Genomic DNA, 12,981 nt, shown 5'->3' with positions numbered 1-12,981 from the left:
GGCAGTTACTTACTGTGTTGAGTGTTTGCCATTTTCTGCCGTGAACATGTTTTTCTAGATTCTCAGACACGACAATCACACTACCATCAAAGGTGAGCTCAGTCTTACAGGAAATCATGTTCATCGTGTAAACCCTGCACTGTAGTCTCCACCATCTGTGTTTTCCCTCTTTCAGTCATGTGATGTAAACGGCCAGTGCAAATTGTTTTCAAGCCAACTAATTGGTAACAAGATTGACTTTATCAATGAAACTTTTTTGCCATTTAACAGCTGTATTTGAACGAGAGAACTACAACTGTGTGATTGATAGAAACGGCACTCAAACAGCTTCAGGCTGAAATTATGGATGATTGTTTATTTGCTGAATTTAAAATACTTGGAAAATAACATACAGAACTTGGCCTGTGCAGAATCAATAGAACATTTTATATATTATACTTTATTTTTATTTGTTGAACTGAAATAAAAAGAGATTGCATAGTAAAACTGGCAGAAAAAAACGCCACGTAAGTTTATTCTCCATAGAGGATGTTTACTCATTTTCACTTAGAAAATCAAGAAAACAATTTGGCTGGGGGTGTTCAAACTTTTGTGTATGACTGTATGAATGTTGGCTATGATCTCACTGAGCTGGAGCTATGGATATTAGCTTCCATAGAGCTAAAAGTAAAACCATAACACAGCTTTCATTGTTTATTAGTTTAACCCCTGAAATGGCCAGGGCCCACAAGCAGGCCGAAAGTTTTATTACACACTTCTATAACCTGAGAATGGCTCAGCCAGTGAGTATTGAAGTACCTGTAGTTACTAAATTATAAGCCTTAAGCCTGGGATCGTAAGGGGTTAAAATATCTCGGCAAAAATCTGACTTTAGCAATTTGCCATTTCTAGTCGGGCCATGGGTGGCACGGTGGCACGGTGGGTAGCACTGTCGCCTCACAGCAAGAAGGGCCTGGGTTTGCTTCCCTGGCTGGGCAACCAAGGTCCTTTCTGTGTGGAGTTTGCACATTCTCCCTGTGTCTGAGTGGGTTTCCTCTCACAGTCCAAAGACATGCAGTCAGGCCAACTGGACATGCTAAATTGCCCCTGTGAATGTGTCTGTCTGTCTGCCTGCCTTGTGATGGGTGTATCCTGCCTTCTGCCCAATGACCGCTGGGATAGGCTCCAGCGCCCCCCCACGACCCAGAAGGATAAGCGGTTTAGAAAAAAAAAATAGTCCGGCCATGTTTTTGTCTTCTTTCTGCTAGCTTGTGTTTACCACTGGTTTCACCAGCACCTACACCTGGTTAAGGCTCATTTATACTCCCTTTACGTACGAAAAAGAACACTTTTGAAACGATGTAACCATCACTGCCCACATACTTCCATTGCCCCCATACAACACTGCCTCTGTTTCGTCCGTATCCGTAAGCTTTCAGAGAACGTGCACAAATAGAGACAGAATGAATGCAGAGTAGAGACAGAAGGCTTTGTCTGTATCTGTATTTAACGTTGAGCAAAAATGAGCCTTTAAGGGGAGGTGTAAACAATGATTAACTACTAAACACAATATTAAACTAATTAGTGTGGTGTAACCCTTTCTGATTTACAAATGCATAAACCTGAACTTAGTACACCTTATAACTAGCCTACATCTGAACTTACATACAGTTGGTGCAACCAACTTAGATAGTCCACTGGATGCTACCTTGTGCCCAAACATCTGGAATAAAGTGCAGCTCCTAGTCTGACACCTCTGCATTGTTTTTTACTTTTCCGGACAATGCAAATCTTTAGATTTACAGAACAAGTTCGCTCAGCACTGACCCCAATTTTGACTAAAGTCCGCACTTAGTACTGTAGTGTTTTTTTTTTCTTTCGCAAAGCTGTTCGACTGCACGGGAGACACATGACATGCAGTTTAAATCGTCCCCTAAATCAGACACTGATTAGGGTCTTAGAAGTCCAGGTTCTTAGACACTGGGGAGAATTAATCAGTCAAGTCACCGAATGCAGAGAACGGCTGCCTGTGTGGCCAGCCGGTGGGGAATTGAGGTGGTCACCTTTGGGTCAGATGGAAACTGTCATTTAATGTCATGCTGCTCAGTAACATTACGGAATGCCATCTCCCCTTTCGTAAGTTCCTCGACCCCCTTCTCTTCAGGAGCTTTCACATAAAGGCCACAGTTTGAGTCGAGGAAAGGAGGAAGGGAGGGAAAGGCACAGAGACAGGAAGAGGGAAAAGTGAGAGAGAGTGAGGAACCAAGAGAAAATAAGGGGAAAAAAGGGTTTTGATGCAATGATACAGCCTTAAGTGATAACGGAGAAGGAGACAAAGAGTGCGGAAGCGCGAGTCAGTGATGGAAAAGGTTAATAGAGACACGAACAAGATTAAGCTCAGAGGAAAGGGGGAAGGGAAAGGTATGAAAGCTGCATACAGGGAAGACTTTTAAAGGGTTTTGTAGTGTGGCTCTAGTAGACTGGAGAATAATTATTCTAGAAGGAGGTGCTGTTAAACAGTAATAGTGCCATTACAGCAGCGTAGTTATCCTCCTTTTCATTCATATTTCTATAATTAACCAAGATTGATTTGATAATACAGTTGTTAATTGTGCTGCCAGTGAGGCCACACTGAACTGAAATGGAAAAAAGAGGGAAAAAAAGGTAATGAATGAAAAACAGAAATAGCAGGTAAAAGCAGAAAGTAGTGCAGGCGCAAAAATGGGTCAGAGTTGCTCTATAGTTACAGTGCAAGAGGAAGGAAATCAAGAAGAACAAAAAAAGAATCTGGGTTCTTTCTCTTTCTGTTTTTTTCTCCTGACCTGCGCTTCGTTCTCCTTCAGCAGCCTGCGGGTACGCGCCCCTCCGGGGTCGTCGGTTAGATTCAGCATCACTACGCTTTTCTTCTCCCAGCCAATGAAGGAGCCATCTGTGATGCCCTCCACCATAGCCAGGAAGTCCTCATAGCCGTGGTGACGGGTGGTGACCACAGAGAAGGCCGTCCAGTCGAATTCCTCCAGCACCTCGAAGATGACCTCCAGCTGCAGGGCTGTGGAGCAGGAGAACTGCAGGTAGACTGAGCCGCTCTCCTGAGGACGGACACAAGAAGTCAGGAGTATTAGAGCTTCATAAAACCTTAACGAATGTATCTTAGGTCTCTAATGCTAGTAAAGAACAAGCGATTTCTGCCTTTTAAAGAGGCTACATGGATGATTCTACTGACATGATTCAAAGTTCAAAATACGTAATACTTTTGCTTTGAGTGACCTTATGTCTTAATTATGTTTATTTTATTAAAATATATTTATATTTACATTCTATTCCAAACCCTACTAAATCACTAACAAAACAATCATAACACTCCCAAAACGTTACCAAATGTGACTGTTTCGGTAGCACAGATTTGAAAGAATGCATGCATATAAAATCGTACTATTTTTTATTTTATTATTTATTAAAACATAAAAGGCTTACATAATTGCAGAAAATGTATTTTGGTAGTGACAGTTCTTAATGTTACACATTGATTTTCAGTGGGATTTGGGACACATTTACATCAAAACAATGGGATTTAACTGCTCACCATGTGGCCATGAGGGACAGGGGTGCAATCTCATTTACTGCTCTACAATGCAGGGGTGTGGCTAAAATAAACCCCGCCTACTCTTTGTGTTTGGGTAATGACATAACTGGGACAGTATTTTTTTTTCCAATAAAGTTTTGGTATTTAAAGATTAAACGCATGATAAATTGAACTTTCAACTTCACTTAAAAAAAACAAAACAAAAGAAATAAGTATTATTTTATTATTTAATATTTTCTCAAGCCACCTCCCAACAGAAATGACCCTATAAATAATGATTTTGCATATATTTAGCTTATTACTATCTCAATTAATGCTTTGGGTTTAAATACACTCACTGAGCACTTTAGGAACATTTCCTTGTATCTACACTCACTGTCCATTTTATCAGCTCCTATCAGCTTCAGTGTCTGATCCACTCGTACCAGTGCAACACACACTAACACACCACCACCACGTCAGTGTTACTGCAGTGCTGAGAATGATCTACCACCCAAATAATACCTGCGCTGCGGTGGTCCTGTGGAGGTCCTGACCATTGAAGAACAGTGCACCTATACGGTAAGCGGAGCTGATACAATGGACAATGAATGTAGAAACAAGGAGGTGTTCCTAATAAAGTGCTCAGTCAGTACAGATCATAACATAAAAGTCCTTTGATAGAATTTGATAGAATGGTCCATATACTACACTTTCTTGTATTATATTTTTACCCTTGATTTTCCATTCAAATTAAAAATGCCTGTATGTGTTATTGTGCCTTTAATTTTTTTAAATTTGTACATGGCCTCTGTTCTGTCTGGCTGCACTGTATTGTGTCTTATTCATAAAGCAGTTCATGCTGAAACACTCCTCATATGTATCTCACAGCTAAGGACGCAGCCTGAAGGCTGTTCCATTTGTAGGATCCTTCAAAGGTGGCCGAGAAATGTACCCCCTCGTTTCTGAGAATCTAAAGGACTCAGCTGAAGTATCTTTCAGTCACCCACAATCCATCACACGCAGTGCAAAACCTTTTGAAAAATAGCAGAAACAACAGCAAGTGACAAGACCAGCATTTGTAACGAAATGTAAATTTTAATATAATGTTTGAAAATATAATATTTAAATAGGTCAGACTGTTCACATCACTAAGTCATGATGTGTCAGTACAGCCTACTAAGGCCAAAGAGCACTGAAGAGAAGCCTTCGTACACCAGCACTAGCTCTCCTCTACTTTTGCTGTAGCTTCCACTTTAAGATACTTGTCCTTTAGTCTTAAAGGACAGAGTCTGGTACTTTTCCCCACATATTGTGACCAAGAACTGCTGTGTCAAGAAGAGGCTATTTGACTGACATGCAAACGACCAATCACAGCCCATTGTTTCAGCCATAGTGAAATTTTTTAGCAATTGTGGAGGTGATTGTGAAAATCCCACAGCTTCACTTACACTGTCAGAAAAAAGGTACGAAACTGTCTCTGGGGCAGTACCGCTCTTGTTACTGGGGTGGTACCCTCAAGGGTACATCTCAGTACCTTTAGTCAGGGAACATAATTTTAATTTAAATATGTTTTTTCTAAGTTGTACTGACTCCTGCCCTGCGATGGACTGGCGACCTGTCCAGGGTGTATCCTGCCTTCCGCCCAATGACAGCTGGGATAGGCTCCAGCACCCCACCGCGACCCAGAAGGATAAGCGGTTTAGATGATGGATGGATGGATGGATGGATGGATGTACTGACTCCACACATCCCGTCTCGTCTCCAGGCTTTTTATTTTATTGTTTTGTTTTAAAACATTAGATTATGAAAATGTACAAATATGTACTTTTCACAAGGAAAAAAACTTATTTAAGGTACACAATTGGACCTTAAAACCACTGTTGTACCTTTGAGGATACATTTATATTGTTTGTACCTTAATAAGCGAAAAATGCACCTGCATAGTACCTTTATTTCTAACAGTGTACCATATAGATCCACTTTGTAGTTGTCCAATTACAGACTGCAGTTTCTCTACATACTTTGTTGGCCCCCTTTCACTTGTTCTTCAGTGGTCAAAGAGTGTAGATACAATGAGGTGTACTTAATGAAGTAGCTGATTGGTGTATGTTTATCCCCGAATGGCTCATTTTTTCATGACACTGTCTGGTACAGGCAGCTGTTTGTTATTGCTGAAAAAAAAAACTTTGGCTGAATGATAAAAAACACTGCATGTAAGTGCATAGGGTTCATGAAAACAACACAATATTGTTGGTTTCAGAACTAAACCCCACCATTTTTGTCATTTGTATTTTTTTAACAGAATTTGACTGTGTTAAAATTTCATAATGAGTGGATGAATAGAAATGTCCCAAAATGTTTTTCCATTAACTCCCATACAAAGTGCAAGTCCCATATAAGTTAACCATTCAGTAGACACAAGACTTTGTTGCAGCAGCAGCGATATATCCACCTACTCAGCTTACACCTCTGTCCATTCACGGTGAAGATAAATTCTGCACATAGAGCTGGCCACAGCCATCGTGATTTTGTCCGTTGATTTCTGATGGGCTATTGGCACAACTGTGCCCCACATTTTGTTTAAACTCAAATAAATTCTACATAAAGTTCTACATAAAACTGAATATATCCCACACATTACTTAACTACTTTAAACTAAAGGAACTTTTCTTGATGATTCCATACACTCAAATGGTATTGGAATCAACTTCTTGGAATTTAGTTTAGTCTGTTGCCATGTGCAACTTTGGAACTGCCACATTCAAGTGTGAAACTGCATTGCTGTTGGTTTTAATCCTTTCTCTCTCATTAACGTTACTCAACAAATGTGCATAGTGACACTAAGTTGTTTAAGTTTTTTTAATGAAATACAGTGACATGTCTGCTTTGCTTACCCAATCTTGCTTTTCTATTGGCTACTGGCTCCATCTATTTGCATATATAGTTGTTTCTTTCCTCTTGTTTTTCCAATCAACATGCTTTCATCCGAGTCCGGGCTACTTTCCCTTATGTGTATGCCTTTCATATATGTTTCACTTAGCCAATTGACCTTGTGTTATTGGCTAAACAGGCGACTTATCTTTCTCCCTGCTGTGGATCTGTGCTGCTGGGTGACCACATTTACACTGAGTATTAACCTATCATTACTAGCCTCTGTAACATGCTGTCAGATTTAGTATCTTAAGTACACTGAACTTTAACTTACTGGTTTGTTCACCAACTTAACTTACTTTTTAGAACAAAGGATTACCTCAAAATGTTTAAGTTATGTGAACTTATTCAGGCTTACAGTGAAAATTACTGTAAAAAGTGAAAGTCAGCTCAACTTAAAATTACAAGTATATCAGTTGGGTAAATAATATTGAATTTGTTTTTTTTATTTATTTCGTCAGTAGCTGGACTTCTTCCATCACACAGTCCCACCAAACATTGGGCTTCCAGTTATACACAGTTGTGGCTTTGCTGGGCTTCAGACTCACAAACTTTCTGATGAACTGGTGACACTCTCTATGAATCCTGCATTTGTAATGCTTTATAAAGGCATTTATGAGGCACAATGTGGTATAAATAACACCTTAGAATTCCTGGCATATGCTTGTTTAATTGTTCTTAAGTAGGTATAATTACATGCATAACACTTTATAAAGCAAGAGTATAAGACTTCATAAGTTAGGTTCCATAACGGATTATAATATATGTAATATCAGTTACCAGTTAGCCAAAAATAAATTCAAATTCATACAACATATAAAAGTTTTAAAAAGGCTCAAGTTTGTGTCATAGAGAGCTTCATTTTAGCTAAGTTGGTAACACTGTTGTGATGGGTCTGGGTGGTATACAGAAAATATCCCAGAACCTTGTTATAGTGCATTACAACATTAATGTTTACAGTGTTCTTATTAGTGGATATTATAATGTGTTATGAAACTTAACATTATAAATTCATATTCACTTAAAGTGCTAAAGTGTGTTTAAACACTTTAAACACAAAGTGTTATGCATGTAATTATAACTAATTATATGCAATTATACAGGCTTATACTAGGCATTATAAAACATTATGCATGCCATATAACGCCTACATATCAAGCTATTTATGAAGCATTGTGCATGGACGCTACATGGGAAGTGTTACCAATGTGTTTTATAGCTTTACTCTATATTACATATTGTTACTAAAATATTTAAAAAATACACATTTAAAAAGGAAAACAACAAGTTACACAGTACAAAATATGTTTGTTCTTTTCCAGGGGCTGGGGTTAGGGCAACTTTCTGGCAGGTCAAGCATCCTTATCAGTTAACTTTCACCCACGTGGTGTCGCCCTGTCATATTTTGTTGCTGTTGGAACAGAAGCTTGTATCTCCAAAAAACACTTTAAAGGAGAAGAAAAAACCTTCTTAACTCGTAATGGAAGTACATGGCCAGGGTCCGTCGTCTGACCCAAAGTTTATAGCACACTTCTATAACCTACGAAGCTCAACCATTTTGCACTAAAGTCCCTGTAGATACTGAATGTTAAGCCTTAGTATGTAATAAGCCTGGGATTTTAAGGGGTTAACACAACAAGACTTTTCCCCAAGTCATTTTGGAGTATTTCAATTGGTCCGTTCAGAAATATGGAGACGCAAGGTTTTTGCGCAGCATCGTGGCAACATCATGCTTCTTTTATACGGTGATAGAAAACCCAATACCATACAGAAAGCTCCAATTCCACATGCTGATCCATCTTACTGCCCAATGTGGACATGCACACATCTCAGTTACTCTGGGGGCAGATTTTAATGAGACTAAGCCAAATTGTGTGGATGTATTGGTGGCGAGACGTTAGGTACAACAGGATAAAGGCCTTGTGACCCAGTGAAATGCAGAGGAAGCGGCTTGTTGAAGCTTCAGTGTGTCAGGGTTTGCTCTTTTCCCTGTTAGCTAGCTCGATATCTTTTCCCTCTCAATCCTCTTACTTTCTGTTGTTCTCTTTCTACTTGAATGGCCCTCTCTCTTTCTTTGCTTTCCCCTCACCTTTCTATCCGTTCACTCTAATTCTCTTCGCCTCGTGCTTACTGAGCTCAATGCAGCCATTCTTAATGCCCACGTAGCGTGACGTAGCGCGTTCATTGCTATGCAAAGGCCCAGGGTCGAGGTGACATTAGGTGTCCTTGGCTGGTTCAATCTGCAAACGCTCAGTTCAGCTCCACTCAGGCCCTTATTTTTGGACCGCAGGAAGGTGACCATTCCCCTATGCACTGAAGGAGATTTATTACGCTGACACCAGGCTGTATGTTTGATGGTGAAAAATGGCAATGCTTCCCTTGACGCTGGCTAATGGAAAATGCATACATCATCACTGGGTGCATTGTGAATGTGGAATGGCACCTGTTTTTGCCCATACTGTTTACACCAGCGGTCAAGCCAGAGTTATGCTGCTCGTCACGATCACAATTATAGGCCATATTTTCTTAATGCCGCTGTTGTTTTTGTGTTTTTTTAAAGGCTGAGGCTGTGAGTTCCGGAGGGGAGCAGAGCATCATTATCCTGCAGATGTTTCGGGGCGGTGCAGCTGCCGGAACAAGACATTACAGTAAATGTTTTTGATGAGAGCAAAGTGGTCTAGACGAAATCATTTCGATATCAGATTAATTGCGACTTTGAATAAAGAGTCTAGCTTATCTGCGGATTACACACCTAGCAGTGATAAGCTAATTGCTTTCTGCGTTACCCTTAATATAAAGACTCAAGTCAGCGTGTCATCTTCAGCACTATACCATGTCCTGAATTATTTAACCCTTTAAAGTTGAGAGCTTTTCTTGTCATTTTGCCATAGTTTATAAATGTGTTCACATGAGTACACACTAGTTACTTATTAAAGAAATAGATTGTTCATATTCAATTTACACACCGTATGGATGCAATTTTGTGTCATTTCTTTGTATTCTTTGTTTTGAAGTCAAAAATGTTTTTCTTTTCCACAAAAAAGACACATGTACAAAACCTTTTCATCAGGTTCACATTGTAATCAATCTTCTCCTTCTCTACTCATCTGCTGAACACAAATGTGATATTGATTGTAAGTCTATAATCTTCATGTTTGACAGAATTCCTCAGCTTCTTTGAGAAATAATTCAGTTTAAATAATATCATGCTTTCATCTCCTACAATAACAGTTACTTCTATTACAGACCACAATATTAAACCTATTAAGCTTTAAATGGCCCATGCTGGAAACTTAAATATATCTCTTTTTTTCCACAAAAAAGTTTGATGCAGTTCATAAATATTGTTAACGTTTCAAAACATACTGTTCACTTGCCAGTCCGTACAGTCCATATATGGAAACTAAACTGCCTGTTTTGCATTCACTGTTTTTGTGATGTCATGCATGTATATACAAGGATCAGCCATAACATTAAAACCTTGTTTCTACGCTCCTTGTCCATTTCATCAGCTCCACTTACCATACAGGTGCACTTTTTAGTACTACAATTACAGACTGTAGTCCATCTGTTTCTCAGCACACTTTGTTAGTCCCCTTTCACCTTGTTCTACCTTGGTCAGGACCCCCACAGGACCACCAGAGAGCAGGCATTATTTGGGTGGTGGATCACTGTCATCACTGCAGTGACACCGATGTGGTGGTGGTGTGTTAGTGTGTGTTGTGCTGGTACAAGTGGATCAGACACAGCAGTGCTGCTTGAGTTTATAAACACTTCAGTGTCACTGCTGGACTGAGAATAGTCCACCAACCAAAAATATCCAGCCAAGAGCATCCTGTGACCACTGATGAAGGACTAGAGGTTGACCAACACAAAGTGTGCAGCAACAGACGAGCTATCGTCTTTGACTTCACATCTACACGGTGGATCAACAAGGTAGGAGTGTCCAATAGAGTAGACGGTGAGTGGACACATTGTTTAAAAAGTCCATGACAAGAGGCATCTACAAATCTTTGGAAATATGGTGTAGCTCTCAACGCTTAATAGTGACACAGCTCAAGCTCAAATAAACAAACGTTACTCACCAATGTCCTCTAAAGGCGTAAGAGCACCAGTGAGACGTCGGAAGAAAAACTTTTGTTGTTTTTGCAAGAATCAATACGTGTACCAACAAATGTATTTTCTGCTTTCTTCTACTTATATCCACTTATCTCAACACAACTGATGAAAAAACCAAATTGCATTTTGTTTCATGAAATGAATGCATATCCTAGCTAGTGGAACAAAACCTTGTATCTCCAAGAAGTAACTTTACTAAAAATGTAAGCTAATGTAACATTTTATTTGAAGGCAATTTGGACTAAATCTTTTGGCCCATTCATCATGAAAATTTGACACACTGTAAGTGACAGCAGGTATTTTCAAAATATGTAAAAAAAAAAAAAATTAAAAACTGCAAAATGAAGATGTGAGGTTTTGTTCTGACAACAAGAATATGATTGTGAAAAATAAAAACTGGAAAATGAGGTGAGCTCATTGAAGTAATTCATACGATTCTGTAATAACTGTGGCAGGCGTAGTGCGCGCTACACTATTTTAACTCCAATTTTTCAATTACGGACAAAATTTTGGGATCCACAAAATCCAACCAGCTTGACGAGAAAATCCCCTGTTCACCCTTGTGCTGGGCTGTCATGTGGTGAACATTTTTAGAATGCAGTTTTCCACTGATATTCCTACTGTAATTTTACCCTGATATTCACAAGAATGTTTGACATTTCCAGCAGTGAATCTTATGAGCTCCTCTACCACAAGCAGTAGCCAATCAGAATGCGAAAAAACTCATGGAGCGAGGTGCGAACAACCAAAACAATAACAAATGTGGTGAAGGGTTTACTGGACGAAAATCTGCGAATATTGACTGAGGCTTCTGTTCACTGCCAGTACGGCTGGGTTTGGGGTAGCTTCCCAGTCAACATCCACGCCAGCTTTCTCCTCTGTGCTGGCACTGATCACTCATATTCTGTATGGACGTAAGAAAACTGAGCAGAGGCAAAAGGGCTATGGAAAGAACACAATTTGTTGTTTGAAAATGATCCCCCACATTAAGGAGAACAACATTTTTTGATGTAGTATGTAAACATTGTTTAAAGTATAAAAATGTACCACTCAATCTTCAGTCCATACAGGCCATATATGGATATTTAGTGGCAAAAACAGCCCAATTTGATTTCACTGATCTTGTGATGTCATTCAAACCAAAGAATTTACATATATCCATCTCTTTAACTTTCAGCAGTTTAGTCCCACCCACTTATAACATGTGTTTCAGCCCAGAATGAGGCACAATACAGGGCAGTCAATCAGAATGGAGGTTACTGACATATATCTGTCCCCTACATCACATTACTCTGCCCACATCTCCATCTGCTCAGCTAAGAAAGTATGGAATCCAGTTATAGACCTGCACAGGCAGGTTCTAGTACTGTGTGGACAAATATTGTGGGAAATATTACATGCAGAGTTAGTGATGTTTCTCCTGGATAGGTATGTACATGCAATAAGAGCTGAACTGTGTGAAAGGCCAACTATACATAACAATACATATACATAATCAAGAAGATAAATCTATATCACTCAAAGAACCAGGTAAAGCAATGCTTTGGACGAACCACCTACAAAGAGACGTACGTAATACTAGACAACTGCATCAAACTCCTATGCAGGGAACAATGCTAACTAGCTAACACAGGTAGTGAGAGTTTATCCTTAGTGCTCATTACAGGAAAAATCTGGACAGCAAAGACAATCTTGACACTCTTGACTGGACAACGAAGACACTCTTGACTGTCCTCTCAGCAGCAAATCAGTACGAACCAAATGGCAATGGTTCACAGCAGGGGTGCACAACTTTAGTCCCGAAGGGCTGGTATCCATCACAGTTTTGTGGTTCCTTAACTCAAACACCCTCATTAATCCTGGCAATTAACATGAGTCGAATCAGGTGTGTTTGAGCAGGAAAATTACCAAACCATACTTAAGACCAGCCCTCCAGGACCGGAGTTGAGCACCACTGATTTACAGACTTGTAACTTCGCTATCAAGCAGTTGAATTTCCCAGTGGGCAACACCACACGATCACACCTTCCGGACAAAAGAGACAAGGGAGTTTGATTCTCGCTCTGGCCAAAAGCTGCTGCTGTACAAAGAAGTATTTGAAGAGTACTTGGACAGCATGATTAGATGGAAAGTCCCTTTGAATAAGTAAAATGTAATGGTATCTCATTATAATATGCCTTTAGGCTAGATCTTTAATCTTTAAGCTAGATTCCTGAAAGCAAGCACAACCACTCTGAGACAAACCAGCACATAGCTATGAAAAGGGACCATACTCAATGTGCTCTATTGAGATGCAGGTATAGCAAGTATTTTGATCTCTTTTCAAGCAGCGTTAACATAATTCAATACTTTTATCATTTATATCTAAATAATAAAGTAAAGCAATA

General features: G+C 39.5%; 1 protein-coding gene across 1 annotated transcript in view; it reads right to left on the bottom strand.

The window, feature by feature from the left end:
* The window catches only part of grin2da (glutamate receptor, ionotropic, N-methyl D-aspartate 2D, a), a gene marked incomplete at its 5' end in the record, with an annotated part of 97,503 nt that overhangs the window by 71,250 nt on the left and 13,272 nt on the right, over nucleotides 1-12,981 (bottom strand). The window contains one exon of the mRNA XM_036565529.1: nucleotides 2,802-3,068. Coding sequence (XP_036421422.1) covers nucleotides 2,802-3,068 — 267 coding nt within the window. The remainder of the gene's footprint in view (nucleotides 1-2,801; nucleotides 3,069-12,981) is intronic.

This window comes from Colossoma macropomum, unplaced genomic scaffold, assembly GCF_904425465.1.
Source record: "Colossoma macropomum unplaced genomic scaffold, Colossoma_macropomum, whole genome shotgun sequence".
Taxonomy (NCBI): domain Eukaryota; kingdom Metazoa; phylum Chordata; class Actinopteri; order Characiformes; family Serrasalmidae; genus Colossoma; species Colossoma macropomum.
The sequence above is the reverse complement of the archived record's forward strand: the minus strand, read 5'-3'. Positions and strand labels throughout refer to the sequence as shown.